Source organism: Pipistrellus hanaki (assembly GCF_964339955.1).
Source record: "Pipistrellus hanaki genome assembly, chromosome: 6".
Classification (NCBI taxonomy): Eukaryota; Metazoa; Chordata; class Mammalia; order Chiroptera; family Vespertilionidae; genus Pipistrellus; species Pipistrellus hanaki.
In genome coordinates this window covers 68,731,562-68,756,968 of record NC_140508.1, presented here as the reverse complement: position 1 = coordinate 68,756,968, position 25,407 = coordinate 68,731,562, and the positions used below count along the sequence as shown (strand labels likewise).

At 43.7% G+C, this 25,407-nt stretch overlaps 1 protein-coding gene across 2 annotated transcripts in view; it reads right to left on the bottom strand.

The window, feature by feature from the left end:
• The window catches only part of ASXL3 (ASXL transcriptional regulator 3), a 172,488-nt gene that overhangs the window by 58,686 nt on the left and 88,395 nt on the right, over positions 1–25,407 (bottom strand). For both annotated transcript variants that reach the window (XM_084888700.1, XM_084888701.1), the window contains 3 exons: positions 20,252–20,373; positions 7,814–7,931; positions 6,754–6,873 (listed from right to left, as the gene is read on the bottom strand). In XM_084888700.1, the coding sequence (XP_084744826.1) occupies positions 6,754–6,873; positions 7,814–7,931; positions 20,252–20,373 (360 nt within the window). The remainder of the gene's footprint in view (positions 1–6,753; positions 6,874–7,813; positions 7,932–20,251; positions 20,374–25,407) is intronic.

Genomic DNA, 25,407 nt, shown 5'->3' with positions numbered 1-25,407 from the left:
AGTGCTGCTTTAATTCATTTTATGTAATTCACATAACCTTTATTCCAAAGTAAGGATAAGGGCAGAATGAGAGAAAATTTCTTGGCCAACTCACTTAGAAACACAAAAAGTACAAGTTGTATCTATCTTTTTAAAATCTAAAGCAAATCTCACGAACGCCTAATACTTGTTGAGTCACGGTGTGGATGTATACATGTCTGCTTCATTAGCTTCGGTATTTTTCTATACATTTGAAGTACTTGACAATTAAAACAAAAAGGCAAGAGGAAGAGAACAGGGAAGAAGCTTCTTACCTTTATCAGAGGCAAAGGTAAAACCTAGAGACAGAAATGTTGGAAACATAGGGAAGGAATTTGCTTATTTGTTTTTTTATGGGGTACAGATTCTCAATATTCTCCATCTTACCAACAATAATTCTGACTGGGAGGGCGCAATGAAGAAATGAGAAAACTGAAACACTTTTGAAATACAGGTTATGAGCCATGTGAGAAGCATGGATTACACTGCTAGTTACTGTTTAGTTTGGTTCAAAATCATTAAGATTATCATAGGGGAAAAAGGATCCAGAGAGCTACATGGTCTTTTATGGCAACACCAAAAGACCTGGTTCAAAGATGTCAATTTAAGCAAAAGCATGTTTCATCATTTTGGAACAAAAACAGAACAGATGAAAGGCTTGCTAAATTTGCTGCCACACAGAATGCTTAATTCCTTTTTACTTCTCCTCATGCGCTTACTCCTAACTGGCTTAAGGACAATCCAATTATATCTGATTGCCCTAGCTTCTTAAAGCTGGCATCTCGTCTCCTAACAGTATCCAGAGGAAGGAAAGATGCAGTCATTTTAGTGTCTAATTACTGACACTAGAGAGTGTTAAGTATTTGAGGGCCTTAGAAGGAGGAAGAGAAGCCACAGTGAGAGTGCCTGCTATAGAAGCACCAGGTTGATTCCAAGATAAAAACCATGGGCCTGTGTCCAAACGTGGCCAGGGCAAGTCTGTTATGTTGACCAATGGGGCTTGAAAGAGCACCAATCTGAGGCGTCGGTGCTCCCGTGGATCAGGGGGTAGAACGCTAGAGGAAACACTCAGACTCCCAGAAGGGACCCCACACAGGATTTACACACAAAACACAACCCCTGAGACACACCAGGGCAGGAGCACACGTCAGGGCAGACCAGAGCGATTGGGACAAGAGGAAAATAAAGAAAGAGTTCAGGACAAGAGCGCTTCATTGCCTCAAAGGAACCGAGACAAAGGTTTTATAAGAGCTCAGAGGAGACACACAGGCTTTGGAAGAGCGAAGTCTAAGGGGATACATGTGGATCTGAGGTCAAAATCACACCTTCTATGATGAGAATCCGAGCAGCCTTCACACATGAAAAACCGTGTTAAGCAGTCTACCAGGGAGCACTGAATCCATTGAAATATAGCACCGGGTCATGAACTATGGGAATGCTGACTGCCAAACAGAATATAAATGTTAACAAGGACATATAAAAAATAATAAAACTAACCAGGACATGAAGGCAGGAGGTGCTATGTGTGTAATTATTTCCCTGTCCTTTACAATAATCTGTCCAACATTAAGTGAGTACTTAACAAAGATAATCACTCCTCTTTCAGCTTTTCATTTATTTAATACCTTTGGAGAGGACTTTTAGCTATAAATAGATCTCGTGGCAATGTTTAGCAATGCTCTTCTTAAATTTTACTTCTGTTCTTCTTTAGTAGGCAGCCTGGGCTCACTTAAATTTTATACTTTTAAATTAATAGGCATAATACAGTTTCTCAATGATGACCTCTGGCTAGACTTACACATGAAGAGATGTCAAATCTGTTTATAAAACACTAGGAGAGATTACTTTGGATGATAGATTGAGGCTTATTTTTCAATTCTTATTTTTCTGCATTGATTTATTCTTAAAGTATATAACATTTTATGAAACCAGTAATGTTATCATTCTTCACTACAAAAAAGATTAAACCAAATAAAATACATTGGAATGAATCCCAGAAGTTGGGCTCAGCAAGCACATTTATTCCAAACCCCTCAGGGACATCCATTACAATCTTAGACGAGTTTGGCAGGCACTCTGTAAACTCCTTCTGAGTGGGTAAGAAGGGCTATCATTAAAAAAACTGGTTTAGGTAAATGACCCCTAATTTTAGTGAAGAGAAAATGTGAGAAATTAATTTGTAAGAGAGTGGTAAGAGAGAAGAGCATTAAACAATTTTTTGAATGCATGCAATCCACCCTCTGAGTGTCCTGGAGACCACCAGATGATAATGTACCAGGGTTATCTCTGAAGACTCCACAGGGGAGCTTTTAAATGAGTTTCATCCTTTGCTAAGATAAGCAGGCAGGATATTAAACCAACTGATTAGGCAAGAAGCACGTGTACTTTAAACCCCATTTTCAGCTGCTCACTGGATGCGGTTTCGACTGCTTGATTATGTGGTAGTCTAATATGTACTGTCGTAATAACCTGCAAGACGTATGATATAAAAGAGCTCTTGGAGACACTGTTAGCATTTGTTTTACCCATAACAGAATAGCGTTTCCTACCACACATGATTAAAAAGTGGGAGAGGGCTAACAAAAGTTTTATTGTTTGCTGTAACATCATCAGAAAAATATTCTATAGATCAGTGTGTGTGTGTTTTCAACTGCACTCAATTGACCCATGTCTCCTGTCTATTCCATCAGAGAGCTACTCGGGGAAATATCCTTTTACTTCCCATAAATAATCCTGGTGAAGAACAAAACTAACAGAACAAAGATAAAACAAAACACCAATGTCATCAGTAGTGGGTCCCCAGGCTGTGATATATTTCTCACAGATTTCAAGAACAGAACTGTGGGGTGTCGGCACTCGCTGCATCTATTTTCATGGTGTGCTCCAGCCCTCTCCAGGGAGCTGGCCTCGGCAGCCGCCTGGGGAAGCCTGGGGGGCACCCTCCACTGCAGGGTCCTCAGGGAAACATACTGTGTGTTGAGCTCTGAGACTCAGGCAAAATCTCCACCTTGAAACGGTGACTTATCTTGCAATTTAACAAATTAACATGGCCAGAGACCCAAAGCAAGTGCATGGGGGACGACGGAAAGTATTTCATATCCTTTTTCGGGGAATCTCACAATGAGGGTAAAAATCTAGGTTAATACCCTAAAGTCTGATATTTACTGAGTTTAGTTTCAGAATCACCTGAAGTTAGAAAAGGCTTGTAGCATTTGTTCTCATTTAGAACTAGAGGCCTGATGCACGACATTCATGCAAGGGGCTCAGCCCTTGCGGCCACGGCGGCCATACTGGCCCTCGCAGCCCCGGGAGGTCGTCCAGGACATCCTCTGAATGGTCTTTTGGAAGGCTGTTCAGCTGTCTGGTCTAATTAGCATATTATGCTTTTGTTATTCTAGATGGCTTCAGTAGGTTAGGGACATGGTCGGCAAACTGCGGCTCTCAAGCCAAATGCAGCACTTTTGGCCCCTTGAGTGTGGCTCTTCCACAAAATACCACAGCCTGGGTGAGTCTGTTTTGAAGAAGTGTTGTTAGAAGAAGTTTAAGTTTAAAAAATTGGGCTCTCCAAAAAGAAATTTCAATCATTGTACTGTTCACATTTGGCTCTGTTGACTAATGAGTTTGCCGACCACTGCTCTAGAGTATCAGGCTTCACAAGTACTACTGACTTCATTAGCACAAAATAAGCCATTCCCCTAAGCTGCTTGCTAGGTTAGAGAGTCAGTCACACTTCCTTCCTGTAATTATCTTCAGTTTATCTTGACAAATGTTTACCTTAATTGACTTAATTGAAATCCCACCTTTTTCCTCATCTCTTTCATTTTACAGGATCAGCCAAGAAATCTTAGAGCTGCTCATTCTCCTTGTATGTTAGAGTAACTAGTGTGCCTGCATGTTTTGTTTGTTTAATCCCCAGGGGAGGACAAGAGTGGAAGGGAGGGAAGGAGAGGGTGGAGGGAGAGAGGGAGGCAGGATAGAAGAACAAAGGGAGGGAGGGATGAAGGGAGGGAAGGACAGGGTGGGGGAGGAGAGGGAGGGGTGATAGGAGAAGAGAGAGAGAGAGAGAGAGAGAGAGAGAGAGAGAGAGAGAGGGGGAGGGAGGGAGGGAGGGAGAGAGAGAGGGAGAGGAAGGGAGGGAGGGAGAGGGAGGGAGGGAGGGAGGGAGAGAGAGAGAGAGAGAGAGAGAGAGAGAGAGAGAGAGAGAGAGGGAGAGAGAGAGGAATATTGATGTGAGAGAGACACATAGATTGGTTGCCTCTCGCATACACCCCACATGCCCCTACTGGGACAGGGATGGAACCTGATCCCAGGTGTGTGCCCTTGACTGCGAATCAAACCGGAGACCCTGCAGGAAACGACACTCCACTCCAGCCAGGACTAGTGCACTTGCCCTTTAACATCTCTGGCAGACTCATGTGACCGAGGGCCATGCTGCTCCTCAGGGATGTCCATAGGTCTGCTCTGTGGGCTAGAGGATTGGACAGTCAGACCATACCCACGATGAACAGTTGAGACTGGAGCTGGCTGTGCCTTCGCTTGTATCTTAGCTGTGTCATTTATGGGTCTGGGCAAACCTCCTTAATCCTCTGGGCCTGTTGCTTCAGCTGAAGAAAGTGGAAATAATTCTACTGTGCATAACTGAAGTAGGGACTAAATGAGGAATCCTCTGTCAAAACACCTAGACCACTGCATTCAACGGGGGCATGGATATGCGTTTACTGCACCATTCTTTCATTAAGGGGCTTCATTATTTGGAGCACTTTGAGGTCTAAAAGAAAGCAGGTTAAAAAGGACACAGCGATCTCCTTTATTGCCTTTCTAATTTGCTAACAAGTCAGCGAAAATACTCTCACAATACAACCCTTTTTAACAAGTGAGCTTCATCCTGGCATGCAGGACTCCTAGGCAACCATTAGATAATAGGAGATTCTGGCTGCAGGCCGGAGGCCTGGGAGGATATCTCCAGCACACAATGGCCTTGACTTCCAGTCCTGAAGGTAGCTAAGCAACTAAACAGCAAGGCCTGTGCCTTGAAATGTTTTAAAATATATTTTTACTGATTTCAGAGAGGAAAGGAAAGGGAGAGAGAGAGAGATAGAAAAATAAATGATGAGAGAATTATTGACTGGCTACTTCCTGAACACCTCATACTGAGGATGGAGCCTGCAACCCAGGTATGTGCCCTGACTAGGAGTCAAACCGTGATCTCCTGGTTCATAGATTGATACTCAACCACTGAGCCACATGGGCCGGGTGAATTTTCTTAAACTTATGATATGACACTGAATTTATTGAGTTTGTCGGCAGACTATTTTTAAATGAAGGTTAATGACTTTTTAACTACTTTAATATAATCATAATAGGGTATTTTTTTTTAGACATTCTTTACATATCATTCTCCCATTATAGTTGCCTACTTCAGAAGCTACTCATGTTAAAGAATTGATTTTACAACCCCCCAAAAGGCTAATAGAAAAATAAAAACTACATCAGTATATGCGTAAGTGTGGTTATACACAAACACACACACACATATGTTTGAGGCGACACAAAAACTATAAAATTATTTAGCTTTGGAAATAATGCAAAAGAGATAATTATGTTACATTGAAAAATTTAAAACAAAAATAAATTCTTCCCAGAAGATATCTAAAAAATATAGAAAGGCTTTTTATTAAAAGTATGTGCCTAGAAGTTAGCAAAATTCCTGGTATATAGTAGGCAATCAATAAACCGTTACTAAGAAACTTAAAATAAATGCGTCAGAATCTTGCTTGAATTTTGCAACCAGAAAAAACTCTGCAAATAAGAACTACCCTAAATTTCCAAGAAAATAAATGCAGAACCAGTAATAAAGTTCAGGTCAATAAATGTGTGGTTTTTATCATTTCACGAAATGTTGCAATGACCCGGGTCATTATCTTTGCCCTTGTTCGGGGTGAAATAACTAAGAGAAATGAAGCCATTTGGTCCAGACTTCCAGCAAGGCCGAGAATGGCAATGCTCAGCCCAGGATCGGTTCGTTTTCATCTTTTTACTTCTCGTCGGCCCATCATCCCGTTCCCCTGGCTGCTGCCATGAAGCTCCTGATGAGAGGGTATCAGGAAGGAGATCTTCAGAAGACACTCTGGCGCTAACTTGAAAGACCCCTGGACAGCGTCTCTTACACTGCTTAGCAAATTCACACAAGTTTTCAGACAAGCACGACTATTTGAGGCAGCATGGATGAAAAGCAAGGCCCAGTGGCTTACTGCAGCGCCTCCCCCCACCCCCGAACATGTACCCTCAGCTCAGTGAAGTCTCTATAAAGCTGCATCTCCCCCTGGCCCTAGATGATATATTCCTATCAAGTGAAATCCAGTGGTGGGAACAAAATATTACACATCAAATAGAATCATACTTGGCTGATAAGTACTTAAGATATATATATATAACTTTATATATATATACATATATAATATACATAATTTTAAATATCTTTAGCCTTTGTTTCATACAATAATGTCATTCACAGATTTTTAGCTATTTTTAAGCAATATTTAATCATCTTAATGCTTAAGGTCATTCCGTTATAGCTACATTTCCTTATTTAGTACCCTTTTGGTTTAGATAAATTGGAATGATTTAAGAAAGGTTTGTTTTACTCTTTAAAAAATGTTCTGAGACTCTCCATAGTTTCACACAAAAGATAGAAATCTCTAGACAGTGAAATGTCATCGTCCGTTGCACACTCACCTAAACCAGACTTTTTTAACCGTTTTAAGTGCTGACTTGTTTGTTTTCCAGTGGGAGATTTTTGCCCATGTTTCATTTCTTTATCTGAACTGTCTGCTTCACCATTTTTAGATTCGGATCCTAAAAAAGGAAATAGTTATTAGGTCATTATCTTCCTCTTGCTGTCCTTGAAAAGAAAAAAAAAATCTCAAATTGTTTTAAAAGGGTATAGATATAATCTGCTTTTCTAAGAGTTAATTCACTACCTTGGGCCCCAATCTGATGCCTTTACTGGCTACAAAGAGAAAGCCCAATAAATCAATCACACAGAACAAAAAGCAAGGACAGATGGCCTAATAGTAGAGTCAAAAACACATTCGCTGATCTGACAGCTTAGAAAAGAAACACTGAGATCTTTTGTAAAAATACGCCAGTAAGCTCCAACAATATTTTATCACTTAGAGACGATGCAAGACAGAAAGAAGCAGCAAGAAGAGAAGCTCGGGGAGAGAGAGAGAGATTGTACCTTTTATAAATAACTTTACACTGCAGTAGGCACAGAAAATGCAGCCATCGGTCTATCATAAACACAGAACGGTAGGTCGCGGAGAAAGTGACAGGAGGTAAATTAGAAAAGGCCAGGGCTGCACCGAGGTGAGAAGGATGTTGCCAGAACACAAAACCTCACCAAGGATGCCCGGTGTCACAGCCGAGGACCGCAAAGCAGCGCACGCCCTCCTGAGAGCTGCTTCTGCGGGCGCTGCCCCCAGCATGTGGCCCGCCATTCAAGCCCCACACCCACACACAGGCCCGAGCAACAGCAAAAGCCCACCCCAGGCACCCTCTCTTACCCCTGCTGACGGGAGCAGAGGAAGCCCTCTGCTGGTGAGTGAGCTGCTACCTTTGCCGAAGGAGCAAACTACTCCGTGTTTTTTAATCAGGGAAAGAATCAAAGGTATAGGAACATTAAACAAAGCCTCAAGTGGAGCCCTCACTCAGGTGCAGAGAGAATTCCCGGCGTCTCCCTTCAGAGAGGGGTCCCCGGGAGGAACCTGGCCCTCGGACCCTCCCGGCTCTTTACCTGACGGCGAATCCGACTGCTCGTCAGACACCTTCAGGGGCGTCAGCACGACACGAGGGACGGTCTTGTTGACCATCACGGAGACTCCATTTCTTCTTTTCTGCTGCTGCCTCAGGGCCTGGGAAACGTGGCAATGAAACAGAACATAAACACACAGCCCGATTTGATTCCCCGTGATTGAACGGAATGATCCACTTGCCCATTAGAGAGAGAGCCTTTGATGAGACTTCAGTGCGCAGAGCTACTCATTTGTCTGAATCCACAATAGCCACCTTCACGTCATTTTCCCGCCAAAGCCTATGTCGGGCTTTGGCCAAGGGTATCACCCCGAGAACCTCTTGGGGATCATTCAGAAAACAGAGCCCTACAGAGGCTGGAAAGCCCCTGCAATGTGACGCCGTGATGCCCAAGGAAAACCAACGCCAGAGGGATGTTTCGAGGCTGCGATGGAAAGTGACGTGTCTGCGTGTCCTCGGCAGGTGCGCGCTCGGCGCTGCTCAGTCCGTCCCGCGGACGGCAAGTGGCATCGGTGTGTACAGCAGGTAGGGATGCAGTACGGATGCACTCGATCAGCCACGGGGAGGCCGCTCAGAGCCACGCGACAGGGCAGCGACCGTTCATTTCTGCGAAGGGAGCCAGTCCTCATCTCGAAAACCTGGCAGCGCACCTGGCTCTGTGGGATTGACTTGACTTTGGGCATTAACCTTCAGGACACGAGCCTGACGGCCTTCTGGCAGACCCAGAATAAAAACAAACAGAGACAATCAATCCCTGCCAAGTTGGGAGTGTTGTGGGATTCACAAATGAATCAACCACGGTGCCGAGGATGGGACAAAAGACATTTGAAAGTTCTGGAACACAGCGTATCTAGCTGATGGATTTATGCCAAAAATGGCCCGTAAGGAAAAGGGTCTTAGGCACACAGAACTGAAGACACATTAAATTCACACTCACAGGAATGCTAAGGCTCTTCAGCAAGGTTAAAAGGCTGGCCCCAGACAGTCTCAGACCTTTTCGTTCCTGGTTTCTGTGTAATTTCTTCCAATTTTCTAACATCTCAGTTACTTGATTAATGTTCTTCGACCAACAGCTGTCACAGGCGGCTGAAACACTGCACTGACTATATATTCCTTCGCTGTCAGAAACCATGCCATTCTATTTGCAGAGTCTTGGCTGAATGTCCAACTCGTTGATCACAAGATTTAGCAATCCAATAATTACAGATGTGAAAAATTAAATGCCACTTAAATGAGAGGAGGCATAGTCAGATTATATTTGTAACCCGCTGGGAAATGGCTTGAGAAATTTATTACAAACTAGAGGCCCGGTGCTCGGATTTGTGCACCAGTGGGGGTCCCTCAGCCTGGCCAGCAGGGATCAGTGGGCCTCCGCACCACTGCAGCCCAGCCTTACCTGCCAGCTCATTGGACTCCAGCCTGCTGTCTGCATCGATCCCGCACAGCATGAAGTAGTGTGCGAAGCTGCAGGCAGCCAGGAAGGAGCCCAAACCCAGGCTAGGCACTGTGCCGCTCCCATTCATCCAGGCCAGGCTGTGCCAGCTGCCACCACTGGGGTGCTCAGGGGGAGGATCCCTGGGAGAGGTTCATGCCACCGTAACTGCGCTTGCCAGCTGTGAACCTGGTGTGTCTGCTAGCTGAGCAGCGCTCCCGCTGTGGGAGCCCACTGACCACCAGGGGGCAGCTCCTGCATTGACTGTCTGCCCCCTGGTGGTCAGTGTGTGTCATAGCTACTGGGTGGTCATCTGGTCGCTTAGGCTTTTATATATATAGATTGTTCTGTTGCTAATGATAACACATGTCATCTTCCCTTCTTAGATGTTCTGAGCTTTTGTAAAGCAGGACACTGGGGCATGTCGGGGGAGGGCATGTGCTGGGTGGTAGGGAGGCTGGGGGGAGGTCATAGGAAGGAAAAAAGGAGACATATGTACTACTATTTGTAATACTTTAAACAATAAAATATAAAAAATAAAAGATCCAGGAAAGATCCAGGTACTGTGGTGGGGGGCAAGAGATATAAAAATGAATAAGATGCCATCCTCCTCACCTTTCTCTTGTTTTTAATAATATGCATATATATATTTTACTTGCATATATATATATATATATATATATATATATATATATATATATATTGATTTTGGAGAGGGAAGGAGGAGTGAGATAGAAACATCAATGATGAGAGAATCACTGATTGGCTGCCACCTACAGACACACCCACTGAGAACTGAGCCCACAATTTGGGCATGTTCCTTGACTGGGAAACAAATCATGACCTCCTGGTTCATAGGTTGATGATTAACCACTGGACGATGCCAGCTAGGCATCTCAATAATATATTTAATGAGCATGCATGTGGTATAAAATATTTAAAACATTTGCTCTTTTTCATCAAGGTGTATACATAACTCTCCTTCGCCTTGTGTATGAACACAAGGCAATTTACAGACATTAACCCATCAATCCAGGAATAAAGCAGGCATTTCCATTATAATTAAGACCATCTTTGCACACCATGTGACACACACACAAACAAAACAATGAAATCTACAAAGAGTGACAGGTTTTTAGGAAGCTCTACATCATAGATTTAAACCATTCCCCTTGGCAGTTCAAACAGGCATTTAAAAATGTTCATTCACGCCAAAGCCGGTTTGGCTCAGTGGTAGAGCGTCGGTCTGCGGACTGAAAGGTCCCAGGTTCGATTCCGGTCAAGGGCATGTACATTGGTTGCGAGCACATCCCCGGTAGGGGGTGTGCAAGAGGCAGCTGGTTGATGTTTCTCTCTCATCGACTTTTCTAGCTCTCTATCTCTCTCCCTTTCTCTCTGTTAAAAATCAATAAAAAATATATTTTAAAAAAAATGTTCATTCACCCTCGTTCACTGCTGGTGGGCATGCAGACTGGTGCAGCCACTGTGGAGAACAGTATGGAGTTTCCTCAAAAAACTAAAAATGGAACTCCCATTTGACCCAGTGATCCCACTTCTAGGAATATAATCCAAGAAACTAGAAACACAAATCAGAAAGGATATATGCACCCCTATGTTCATAGCAACACAATTCACCATTTGGAAAGAGCCTAAGTGCCCATCAGCAGATGAGTGGATTAAAAAACTGTGGTACATCTACACAATGGAATACTATGCTGCAGTAAAAAAGGAGTTCTTACCATTTGCAACAACACGGATGGAGATGGAGAGCATTATGCTAAGTGAAATAAGCCAGTCAGAGAAAGATAAATATCGCATGATCTCACTCATTTGTGGAATATAATGAACAAAATAAACTGATGAACAAACATAGATCCAGAGACTGAGAAACATCAATCTGAATGTCAAACCTCAGGGAAGGTAGGGGACAGTAAGGGTAAGGGGGAGAGATCAACCAAAGGACTTATATGCATGCATATATACCTAATCAATGAACCGAGACAATGGGGGGGGGCATGAATGAGAGGTAGGGGATAATGGGGGAATAAGGACACATATGTAATACCTTAATCAATAAAGAAATTTAAAAAATATTCATTCTATGTCAGGTGTATTTTGGAAAATATTGGTTGGAAAGAAGAGAGAACGAGATAGAATATAAAGGGGCCTAGCAGCCTGAATCATAAAGTCAAAGATGGCCTGCCTTTCCACAGAATCTTGTGGTAAGCCATGAAGACAGAAGAGACACAATTCAGAGATGGAAGATGCTGACAACGCCTCAGCATACCAGCAGACAGCAGCTGCTGGTTGCTGTAGGATGCCCAGGACCAAACCAGAGACGGGCGGACCTGTATTACCACCATTTGTCCACCAACCAGATCTGAAATATCATGGCTGGCATGTACACATAAGGAACTATCTGGCATTGAAATTGAGACTCAAAAGAACTGTTGGCCCAGAAAGGAACTCACTACAGACTGATTCATTTGCCTCTCAGCATAACCATTATGGCTTGTTGCAGTTTAGGTTCTTACAAGGGTATTTCTTGGATCACATGATCTCACACATCTAGAGGAAATAATGAACAACACAAACAGACCCAGAGAAAGAGAAGCAGCGATCAGACTCTCAAACTTCAGAGGGAAAGTAGGGGAGGATGGGGGTAAGGGGAAGAGATCAACCAAAAGACCTGTGTGCATACATATGGGCCTAGCCAGTGGCCATGGGCCACGGGGGTGGGGGGATGGGAGGCATATCTGGGGAGGGGTTTGGGATGGGAATGGGGGAATAAGGACAATTATGTGAGACCATAATCAATAAAATAAATTTAAAAAAAAGAAAACAACAAAAAATAAATAAATATAAATCCATCCTCAATTTTTAGAGCTGTGAAGACTCTATTATACAAAAATTAGTAGTTGGATAAGAAGAAACCATGACAGCAATAATAGTATAAAAACAATGAAAACCTTTAGCTGCCCTGGCCGGTAGGCTCAGTGGCTAGAGCGTTGGTGTATACACTGAAGGGTTTTGGGTTTTGGTTCAATTCCTGGTCAAGGGCACCTATCTGGGTTGCAAGTTTGATATCTGGCCCCAGTCAGAGTGCCAAACAAAACAGCGATGATTCTGAACCTAACTCAGCCTGAGGGCACTGATCTTTGACACCATTAACAATGCTCCTCACCTCACCCAATAAATGAGTCTGACCATGCCTAAGAGAGGTAGTAACCCACCTCCTGGTCAAGGAACGGGCTGCTGCAGAGCCCTGGCAATGACTGTGGGTGCAGAGCCCTGGTTAAGACAGTGGGGTGCCATGCCCAGCTGGTGTGGCTCAGTAGTTGAGCATTGGCCTATGAACCAGGAGGTCATGGCTTGATTCCTGGTCAGGGCACTTGCCGGGTTTGCAGGTTCAATCCCCAGTGTGGAGCATGCAGGAGGCAGCCAATCGATGATTCTCTCTCATCAGTGATATTTCCATCTCTATCTACCTCTCCCTTCCTCTCTGAAATTAATAAAAATATATATTTTTTAAAAAGACTGTGGGGTGCCACGGTTCAGAGCGAGGGTGGAGTCAGAGAAAGAGTGCCGAGAAGAGCAATGCAGAGTAAATTAACTGGTACATGTCCCTGTGAAACAGAGATAGTGATGCTAAGATATATAAATAGGAAATGCACAGAGCTATTTGTATTCAGGCTGTTTGTACATAGGCTGTTTGTACAAAGGCTGTTTATATTCAGACTCTTTGTATACAGGCTGTTTGAATACAGGCTGTTTGAATACAGGCTGCTTGTACACAGGCTGTTTGAATACAGGCTGTTTGAATACAGGCTGCTTGTATGCAGACTGTTTGTATTCATGCTGTTTGAATGCAGGCTGTTTGTATTCAGTCTTTTTGTACACAGGCTGTTTGAATACAGGTTGTCTGTATTCAGACTGTTTGTATTCAGGCTATTTACATACAGGCTACTTGTATTGACTCTTTGTATACAGGATGTTTGCATACAGGCTCCTGGGGTGGTCAGCAGCCCCATGCCTTCTCTCAGTAGGGCCTCTGCACCTCTCTTCACAGCAGGGTAAGCTTGTATCCCACTGTTCTCACTTTGAGCTTTAGCTACAATCCGCAAGACAAAAGTTTCTATTTTATATTGATACAAATATAATAGAAGTTAAATGCAATTTGACTTGTAATCACGTAAGGTTAGGTATCCCACAGCCTAGAAATCCATGTAATAGACTAAGAAAGTAGGATGAGGAAGGCTACTTTAGCGGGTCCTGGAAGGCTAGCTTCCAGGAAGAGGAAATTTTTTGTGGTGGCAACAACTTGGGGCGGGCGATGCAGCTTTTTCTATTCCGCACCTGCATACCCTTCTATTTGACATGAATGCTACTTATTGTATTAGTCTAGATGCATTTGGGGGGATGATATCCCCAAGGCACCCCTAACTACCCAAGTCTGAGCTCTCCGTTAAAATGCTAATGTTTAAATCCTGTAATTTCAAACCCAGAAAGCAGTATCAAAACCTGAATAAACAAGCAGATGGCAAGCATAAATGCAGTCTACTATGCTGCCCACATGTAAATGTTCTCATGTCCAAACTACAGAGTCTATTTGACTTGCCAGGTCCAATGTGTTCAGGTACTAGTCCATAGGAGAGACAATAACAGGCCACAGCTTAGAAATAAACGTACTATTTCAAGGAAACATAACAGAGCTCAACCCGTCTAGGAAAAGGAAAGATCCCATCAGACGTTAGTTACAGTTTTAGACTGGTGTGAAAGAAACCAAAAGATGCTGACTCGGCATGCTTTTCTCTAGAGGTGCATCCCAGTATTCTCTTATAATAAGAGTCAATGCAGATGATGGAGAATTGTACTAGTATACCTGAAAACTGTATAGTTTTATTAATCAATGTCATCCCCAATAAATTCAATTTTAAAAAGAGACAGAAAACCCTTTAGATCACATGTGTCAAACACAAGGCCCGCGGGCCAAATCCAGCCCGCCAGGCCTTGCAATGTGGCCCGCACCGCGCTGTCATCACTGCACTCCGCTGTCAGTTTATGACATTGTCAGTTTATGACTGTTCAGTAAACCATTCGGCCCGCGATTTAGACTGGATTTTGGATTTTGGCCCCTTCTCTGATTGAGTTCGACACCCCTACTTTAGATCAAGCATGTCAAACTCAAAGGTTAGCACAGGCCAAATAAACAATGCATGCGGCCCGAGGGCCGATAGTTTGACATGCTTGCTTTAGATACTAGGTGTACAAGTTAATAATTAGTACTTTTTTCAATAGGTGGAGTTACACATATATTGATATATATGCGATTTTATATATATGCTATTTTGTTGTATCGACAGCAGGCTTCAAAACATCTTATGTCAGTCAAATTTTCTGAAGGTGTTAACATCATATTTTTATGCTTAAAAATGTTGAATTTCAAGCCAAAAAAAAAGAGCATTTGCAGAAGTTTTAATTCATTACGTTATTTTGAAGAAAAGTGCTACTGAAAGTTATTGTATACTTTGAGAGGCTTATGGTGAACATGCTTCATCTCGAGATACTTGTGAATGGTGGTTTAAATGCTTTAAAAGTGATTATTTCTATGTGAAAGATAAAGAATGTCCAGGTCAACTGAAAAAGTTTGAAGACCAACAATTACAAGCATTATTGGATGAAGACGCATGTCAAACTCACAAACAACTTGCAGAAAGATTCAACGTTGCTCAGCAAACAATTTTCGATCATTTACAAGCAATGGGAAAGATTTTAAAGGAAGGAAAATGGGTGCCACATCAACATGAAAGACAAATGGAAAACCGAAAAGTCATCAGTAAAATGTTGCTTTAACGGCACAAAAGTAAGTCTTTTTTTGCATTGAAGTGTGACTGACAATGAAAAGTGAATTTATTTTGAGAATCCCAAATGCACAAAACCATGGGTTGATCCAGGTCAACCATCAATATCGACTGCAAGGCCAAATGGCTTCGCAAAGAAGACAATGCTCTCTGTTTGGTGGGATCAGGAAGGTGTGGTACATGATGAGCTTCTAAAACCAGGTGAAACCATCAACACTGATCGCTACCTACAACCAATAATCAATTTGAACCATGCTTTGATTGTGAAATTACCAGAATGGGCCAGAAGACAAGGCAAAGTAATTTTGCTTCATGATGACACACCATCACACAATTCAAAACCAGTCAAAGACACATTAAAAGATCTTGCTTGGGAAGTATTAACCCACCCGCTATATTCACCAGACCTTGCTCCTCCAGATCACCACTTGCTCTGATGATGGCACACGCACTTTCTGAGCAGCATTTCAAAACATAGAAAGAAGTGGAAAATTGGGTCTCTGAATGATTTGCCTCAAAACAAGAAAAATTATATTGGGACAGTATCCACAAATTACCTGAAAGATGGGGGAAATGTGTAGCTAGCGATGGACATTACTTTGAATAAAGCATGTTTGATGTTTCTCTTGAAATTATCATGCTTTCTTTGATTACAAAATCTGCATTATTAACAGGTACACCTAGTAAATATTTAAATTGATAAAGAGAAAGGCTGTCAGATAACTATGCAAACATGACACAGTTCTCATTTCCTCTGGAATGAAAAATAAAACCTAGAGCCAGGGGCTCTTGTATTAGCTGGGATTTGCATAAACAAGCAACACCTGCTTTATTTTAGTTGAAAAACAACTCCGACAATGTAACTTACGAATGCAATGAATGTAATGAGCCCTTCCCTGAAAAATCTCAAAGTACCACATGCTGCGAATGCTAAAATCACTGCAGACACGCACACCCACGAAACAGCTGGCTGAGTCAGGCACCACCAACTCGCATTGTTGCTAGTGCGTTAAATGTCAGAAACTGCTATCAGGCAACAAAACCTTTGGAATTTCACAGTATTGGCCGAACGTACAAAGCTAAAGCAAAATGCCAAGAATATATCTGCTTTGGGATGTGAAGAGGGAAACCAGATGTGCAACTTGATGGATAAATCCTATACCCTAAATAAATAATGCTGGGAGCCAAACCTGGGGAGCCACAGGGAGAGGTCTGTTCCCCACCAGGTCACCTCCCATAGTAGACCTCATCCTACGTCAAGCTTTCCCTTGATTCTGTTTACAAACTTCCACAGCTTACTCTTTCTTTATTAACCTTCAAAATTCAAAATTGAATTAATTTCATACATTTTGGGATCATTACAACTGAAATAGCAAGGCAGGGAAGGAGGTCATCATCAGCAATCAGCTTCTCTCCAGGAGCTTCTGACAGTGCTTAAGCCGACATAACATCGCATTGTTCATGTGATTTCACCCAACATGTGATGCTAACTAGCATTTCCATGATTAGGAAGTAGAAGGGGTCCCAAGTATGTAGGAACAGGGAGGACAATCGATTTCAGTATCCAAGAGGCATTATGTCTCCATAAGTACCAGCCTATAGATACACTGCCATCCACAGGACTGCCCAGTAAAAACCCTCTGCAGTGACAGACTGGGATGGCGGTGTGGGCTCGGGACTGGGAAATCTATCTGGCTTATCTTGTGAGGATATTTGCTTTACATCATTATGTTTCGCTGTATTTATGAGTATAAAGCGATTAGATTTGGGTGGTGGTGTTTTTTCCTACCTACTTCTAAGAGTCTACACTAGCGGATATAGAATTAAACTTCCAAAGTCCTCCTGACTCAGAATAAATGTCTAGTAAAATGATAAGAGCTAATATATCTGCATGCCTACCACTAATACACGCTGATACTAAACATAAACAGTCTGTATTTGGAAACAGACAGGGAGGGAGAAGGACAGAGAGATTGAAGATACATTGATGAAGGAGGAACATCATCCATCAGCTGCCTCCTGCATGCCCCCACTGGGGATCGAGCCCCCAACCCAGGCATGCGCCCTGACCTGGAATGGAACTGGTGACTTCCTGGTTCCCAAATCAACGCTCAATCTCTGAGGCACACTGGCTGGGCTAGAAATAAAATTCTTAATGACTATACCATTTTCTTTTCCTTACTATCACGAATATTCAAAAATGTCAATTTTCTTGAATACTATCTAACATTTGTTATCTTATTATATGCCATACTAGAGGCCTGAAGCACGGCCCCCAGCTTCATCCCGAAGGTTGTCCGGAAGGTTGTTTTGCTGTTCGGTCTAATTAGCATATTAGCGCTTTATTATACAGGAGGATGCTAAAAGGCAGTATGCATTAAGGGGGCAGTATCGGAAACGATGATTCTGGGCTGAAATGTCATCTCCAAGATTTACTCCCTGGATGATCTTAGGCAAGTTACCTAACGTCTCCGGACCTTAGTTTCTTAATTTGAAAAATGAGGATGCTAGTCCCTGCTTTTAAGGAATAAATGGCACAGTGCATGTAAAATGCAGAGCATGGTGTCTAGGATTCAGAAAAGTAAATGTCAGCTGATGAGACTATTATGAGGGTCATTCAGCTGGCCCTACTTTCACGAAATGATGATTTGTGCATGTAAAGATATACACAAAACATCCCTTCACAAACACAGAACACAAATATGTGGCTATCGGTGGACACATAACAGCCATACTTACACCACTTCCTTAGGGCCCGTAAACTACCCAAAAGAAAGGTGAGCTGTGTGTTTGCTGAGCTGCTACAATTTACAATGCCTCGTGTTCAGTCAACTCGTAAAATGCTGCCTGAAGAAAGTCAGCAATTACAGGGAATCCGAGCAGCATTCTGCAAGAACAGCTTTTCTCTTAAATGTATTTCTGATAGGAATTTGATTATTAATCAAACATTAGCATAGCTGCTATGCAGCAGGCCAAATTCCCCTGGCGACTCATTTGTTACTTGGTTATACAATAGGACGTATTGGGACATTAATAAATAGCTCTTTCTGGGCATTCAGAAGTTTTCACAACACATTTTCTTAAGAGGAGGCTTAGAGCCTAAGCAAGCAAGTGCCACTTCCCATGAACACATGCTCTACCAGAAAATAAAACAAAAACTTCCCATGAGCACATGCTCTGCAATAAAATAACACAAAACACCACTAAGTCAGAGCTGTTCAGTATTTCAGTCGTTGTAAAAAATGTTCAAATGATATGAAACTGAAAGGAAGGGAGTAAAAAGCAATGAGACATGACAGTGCAGGGATGTGAATTTCCCTCTCCATTCACACACAGGAAGGTTTCATGGTGTGCACTTTTTCTAAATCACCGCTCCTCGGAAGCATGAGTTCCATTTACGACCATGCCTACGTTTCTTAAAGGTTATGACTACCAGTACCCTATTATGTGTCTTTTGCTCTATCCTGGTCAGCATTTTATTACCTCAATGAGCCCTACCTAGGCTTCCGTACCATCACCCGCCCTGTATTTCAGCTACTGACATGGGACCTCAACACTGAATTCAAGTTTGTTCTTTGGCATCTATACCATTTCACAAGAGCAAGTATATAAACGGCAAGATTATTTGACCTATGTTGCTACCACAGATGTAATCCCCATGAATGGAAATACTTGAAATTTCAGTAATTAATATAAAATGACAGGTAACATAATTCAGTAAAACAATATTAAGTTGCTTTGTTTGAAGTAGAGGAAAAGTAGGTGGAGACCGTCTAAACCTAAGGAATTGGATGTGAATATGAGTTTCACAGATTGAATGAACTTTAAAAAAAATGATTGATGGAGCTTCTAAAAAAATGTTGAACTTTATTTACAAACATGGTTGTCTCTTTTCTTGTCATAAATACTGTATCCCTAGAGTGACACCTGACTTGGTCAGGGTCCACAAGAGGTGAGGTGGAAGAGAGCATCATTCAAGGACCCAAATAAAAATGTCAGAGTAAAGCCATCACCCAGGGGAAAACCAGGAGTGCAGGGTTTAACGTGTGAGCCTTGCACTCATTAACATCATTAGGATGACCGTCGCACAAGGTCCCCATCTAACCAGAGCATCCTTTCCTTTCCTTCCGGGCGCAGGGGCGGTGTGACGGCTGTGGCTGACACTTACTGAGGGGTTACTGTGGGCCACTCACTCACCAATGTGCTGCCAGTGCACCACCTCACTCAGTCCTCAGATCATTCCCACATTTTCTAGAAACAGAATTTGAGATTTGGGGAATACAAATGGCTTGCCCAGAGTCACACAAGAAAGTAGCAAAAATGGAAACCAGGGTCTGTCAGAGGCCAGAGTTCAACCCTGTAACCATTACCTCTCACCATTATCTCTGCACAAGGGCACACAGGTCAAGACTCCTGATGTGATAGGACAATATGCCACTGCAGCTCTATTCAGCACCAAATCACACTCACCGAAGATGGATATTCTAGAGATGCAAGTGAGCCACAATTACTGTTTTCCTCATTTGTAACAATGCATCTCAGTAATGAGAAGGAAATTATCTGTGGGTTTTGATATATATATATATATATATATATATATATATATATATATATATATATTCATTCTTTGATTTCAGAGAGGAAGAGAGAGAGAGAGAGAGAGAAACATCAATGATGAGAGAGAATGATTGATCTGTTGTCTCTTGGGGCTCCGGCTAGAGCAAAGGCAGTACCAACAGCTAGGGGAAGAAAGGCCTTCTTGCACGAATCTTCGTGCATCGGGCCTCTAGTGAGACAATGAACAGAGACACTATTTTCAAAACACGCTATGCATTTATGAACCCAACATGCTTCCTATGAATCACTCACACAAAAATCTCAATACAAGTTTTTATATGTTTCCAGGCATATCTTCCTCTCTTATCTTTCACCTCAAAGTGTTCACACAAGCCTCTCGTAGCTGTGGGCCTAGATTAAAATGACTGTACTAACTATTATGGAAGTGGTTGGATCCGGGCATTTGTATTGCCTTCTGGTGGCTATGTCCTTATTTATTTCACTTTCTCCACACAAGACCTGGGGCCTCCGTGGCAGAAGCACAGGACAGAGGCCGCGGCCGCCGGCTCACCTGCTTCAGGGCCTTTTTGGTGTGCTGCTGAAAGGAGGACATTAGCTTGCTGGGCGCGGCCGCGTTAGGAAGGCTGGGATCCCGAGTGCAAGATGCTTCGTCGGGCACCTGCTTGGCACAGACTGGAAACACACAGAGAGAAGGGTATTACTAATTTGAATTCCTTTTTTTTAATTTATTTTTTTATTTTTAAATATATTTTTATTGATTTCAGAGAGGAAGGGAGAGGAAGAGAGAGATAGAAACGTCAATGATGAGAGAGAATCATGGATCTGCTGCCTCCTACATGCCCCCTACTGGGGGTCAAGCCCGCAACCAGAGCGTGTGCCCTTGACCGGAATGGAACTGGGGACCCTTGAGTCCACAGGCCAATGTTCTATCCACTGAGTCAAACCAGCCAGGGCTGATTTCTTTCTTTCTTTCTTTCCTTCCTTCCTTCCTTCCTTCCTTCCTTCCTTCCTTCCTTCCTTCCTTCCTTCCTTCCTTCCTTCCTTCCTTTGTTTCTTTCTTTCTTTCATATACATATCCATTGTCATTAACCAGAGCATTTCTCCAGCTGAAATGGATTCCTAGAATAAAGGAAAAGAGCACAGTGCAAGAGCCACGACCTTTGCGACAAGGGATCGTTGAACATCTGTGAGGGCATAGTTCCATGTCACCAGGTCTCCCTTTCCTTACCCCTGACTGATGACGAGCCCCATGTCACAGGGCCCTGGTACAGTCATAAAAAGGAACACGACGGCTCCCTCCAGAGTCAGGGATCAGTAGAGACTTCGCAATTCTGAGCAGGAGACGAGGACACGCTCAGTATTGTGCAGAAACAATCAAAATGAATGCAAGTGTGTTAAATCCATCAACCGTGGAGGTGGTCTAACTCCTCCATCCTTCCTTCTACACAGTCCCTGGCCTCCCGCGGCATGTACACTTCCCTCGAGGGGCCCAGTTACATAGCATGGAGAAGAAAAAACGAAATGCAAGGTGCTGGATGTCACGTGAAGATGATGATTTCCAAGAACATGGAGCCCTGGGCAGATGACAACAGGCCATTTGAGCCAGAGTCAAGCTTCCCTAATGCTCACTCTACAGAAGATACCTCCTTCAAGAAGACTGCTTTTCAGAAAAACATCTGCCTGGCTGGCATGGCTGGCCCATGGGCCCATGCTCCCCTCCAGCTCTCTGACACCTGGGAGAGCTAGAGCATGTCTTTCCACCCCTCCGCCCCCACCTTCCACCAAAGGAGGTTAACACGGGAGGCTCTGCAGGAGCGCAGGGTGGGCCCCGCCCTGTGCACACACGGGGGAACGAGTTACCTGGACAATGGCAGTGAGGGAGCACTATGGTGACCGGCAGAAGGAAGGCCCGGGTCAAAGGCAGGAGGCAAGAGGAAGTCAGATGGAAGAAAGCACCTTAAGAACATACTGCAAAAGCTCAATGTGTGGCTTTTTTAAGGACAAAGGAGTTAACACTTATCCAAGAAAGTTTTCCAAGGAACAGCAGCTTAGGCAGCCGCTGACCCTAGTGTCAGAAACACACCAAACAAGGGAGAGTGGAAATTCCTCTGGACAGGCCCGGGAGCGTTCGGGGACCCAGTGCTGTGAACACCCAAGTACTAGCTTTGGAGACACCCAAGAGCATGCTGCCCAGAAATGAACACGTGGGTCATCAAAGAGAATGTTTGTGGGGGAAAAAGAGTTCATGGAGTTTGGTTTTAGTACAGAAAGCAATAAGCAAGCCAAACTGAACACGTTTTGGAAGATAAAATAATGGTTAGTTATTAATGCCAGGTACATAAAATATTGATCCGTTTCTGCCTCACAGCTTCCCTGCCCGATGGACAGGTATGATCTCCATACCGGAGAGAGAAAGGAAGGATGGAAAAGGCTCCATAACCTGCCCGTGGTCGCACAGCCAATGGAATAGCAGAGCTGGATTCCCAGGCCAGGCCCACCATGTTCCACTGAAACTATCTGGTGTCCATGCCAAGAACTGATGCCAACAATGCAATGTCTAAGGCAGCCTGGTGTCTTTGCATCACATTGGCTATCCTGAAATAGGAAGTGAACGTCCAGGGAACAACTCACTCAGCCCTGACATGAGAAAATCAAGAGCTGTTGGTGAATATGAGCGGCCCAAGAGATGCTACGATTGAAGTAGCAAAAAGATTTGCCCATGGAGATAGTGAGAGAAGTCCTTGAATTAAAGATCAGGTGACCTTTTCTGTTTAATACCGATGGAATGTTTCCTTAAAGCAGTCTAAATGTTCCAGGTAAGAAACAATTTAACACACTGCTGGCATAAATCACAGGCTCCTATGCTTCTCTCCTTGAAATGACAGCTGGAGTAGGACTTTGTAGCACCTTCACAAGACTTACTTGTTCAAAAATATTAGAAATAATCATCAGTTGGCCAGACCTAAACGAATGTTACAGGAGCCTAGCCAGAAGTAAAGTGGGCATTAGCAAATATGTTTTACTAGAGGCCCAGTGCACAAAATTCATACACTCAGCCCGGCCTGCACTCTCTCACAGTCTGGGAGCCCTGAGGGGGTGGGGGGAGGAATGTCTGACTGACAGCTTAGGCCCGTTCCCTAAGGGCAGTGGGCCTAAGCCAGCAGTCGGACATCCTTAGCGCTTCTGCAGAGTCAGGGAGAGGCTCTTGCCACCACCACTGCACTCGCCAGTCATGAGCCCGGCCTCTGGCTGAGTGGCACTCCCCTGTGGGAGTGCACTGACCACCAGGGGCAGCTCTTGCGTTGAGCATCTGCCCCCGGTGGTCAGTGTACATCATAGAGACCAGTCGTTCTGCTGTTTGGTCTATTTGCATATTAGCCTTTTACTATATAGGATTACTTTGGCATTCTAGTATTTCCATTTAAAAAAAAAAAAGGAAATTTATTAGTTAATAGAAAAGGATAACAAAATTGATTTCAGGGACTTTATGAAAAATATGAGAGTGCTTCTGACTACTGGACATCTAAACAAATTTACCAGTTTTTTAGGAAATTGTATTCTTCGTAGTGTTTCAAAGGTAAATATCCATGCAGCAGAATCACACATCACCAGCCGCTCCATCCATGTGCATGGAGTGAAAGCCTGGTGCCCTGGTTTCTGACGCTCCCATAAGCATCGGAACACCAGCGGTTGCCTTGCTGAGGGCGACAGATACCTAACTTATAACTCAACCTGTGCTGTTTCTCTCTGACTCGGGAAACCTCTGCATCGTGATATCTGTTCCAGCATCACCATGTATGCTGCATCTCCTGGTTTAAGTTCAGTATTACATTCACAGTGTTAATAGTGATCTGCAGGTCTAGACACGGTGTTTCCCAAGAAAGATTTTGTTCAACTTTGGGTCTAGAACCTCAGACAGGAGGCAGGACCATCAAACTGAAACACTGTCAGGAAACACTATGATGTTTCCCTCCAAGATGATTCCTTTTCCTCTAAACCAGTGGTCGGCAAACTCAGTCAGCAGAGCAGCATGTGGCTCTCAAGCCCCAGTTTGCTGACCACTGCTCTAAACCAACTCTAGTCTGATTTATCTGACTTTCCAAGATCCCAGGGGAGGATTACAAGAATTCCTTTACTACTGGGACACTTTTTTCTCCAGTCCTTTTTTCTGGAATTGAGTCCTATTTTTCTGAGTCAAATTATTTTCCCTAATTAGTAAATTCTGGTAAAATAATTGTGGAATCTTAAAGAACGTAAATGTAATAGAACATAAAATCTATAAGGGAGTGTTCCTTTGGGTTAAAAACACCTTTAAGGGGAAAAAGACAGAGAAATATGGGTGAGGCACAGTGTAATGAGTCTCTAGGATATGCCTGCATGTAGGCCTGGACAGCAGGGACTGTCACCCTGGGCCTGTCTGGCATAGACCATTCTTGTGCCAGGGGTGTGCTGAGGGCGGCGAGGTCTAAAAACACGATGTCGTTGGACTGTGCAGGTTCGTGCAGATTTCTATTCGGACAGCACACATGGTTTCCACTTGGACTTATTCTTGTCGCTTTCTCAGTAACAGACATGACAAATAAATAACAGAGGGTTTGTTTTAAACAGCTGCCCGAGTATTTATCTAAGGGGCTGAGTTTGGCCTCTGAAATCCAAGCCAAAGAAAACGCATGTTGAAGGAAGGACATGGGGGAAAGCCCCGTACACAGAGTGGCACTAGGAGCCAGGCAACTGAAGGATCAGGACAGATGTTCTGGCCAGTGAGTGTCTGACACGGACGTGCGGCTCAGAGAGGGCTGCCTTCTGGCGTTCAGAACAGGAGGGGAGCTCTTTGCTGACCGTGCCCGGCGCCATCGCAGCACGGATGCCAGGGTCTCATCCCTCCAAACCCCACAGGACTGTCTGCTCCTCCGTGGATGGACACATGGATGAGGAACACAATTCTAAAGCGATAGAAACACTATTTCTGCGTACATATGGTTTGAGTGCCCAAACTCGGCACGCCTCAAACATAGTGCAAACCTAATTTGCTCCTTTTAAATTCAAGCCATTAATGGATCCTTGGCATTGGCTGCTCATCTGCCTCTACGTTCTTTCCCTCTCAGACTCTCAAAGCCCTCCTCCAAAATATTCTGATTGGGAGCAAAGGAAGGCGGAGGGTGACAGAATCCGGGGCAGAAGTGAAGGCAGAGAAGTGGGTGACTGGGTCCCTGCAGGCCTGGGTTTCAGCCTCTGTCTGCAGGGTCTCCAGCTTACCCCTCTCTCTCCTCTTGTTCATTCCCCATTCATCCTGAAAATGTGGTTGAGCTGGAAAACACGGGTTAGGGCTCATACTGTTAAAGTTGGGTGCTAGGAGACAGGATGGTGCCATTCCCTCCAATCTCATTACTAATGCATTGGCAGGTGTGCAAGAGGCCTTTGACCTTGAACTTGGGAAGCAAAGAAGGGTGGGCTCAGAGGGCAATCTTAACTCTGTTTCTCCTTCCAGTCCCACCTCTTAGTCGCCGGGCCCCACTCTCTGATGCAGCCACAGAGAGCCGGCCGGGTTCCCTGAACACATGCTGCATTTGCTGCAATTGTTCTGATTGTCCCTATCCCATGTACCCTTTCTCCATCTCTCTGCCTGGCAAACTGATTTTTTTAAATTACGTTTATTGAGGTAAGCCTGGCCGGCATGGCTCAGAGGTTGAGCAACGATCTCTGAGC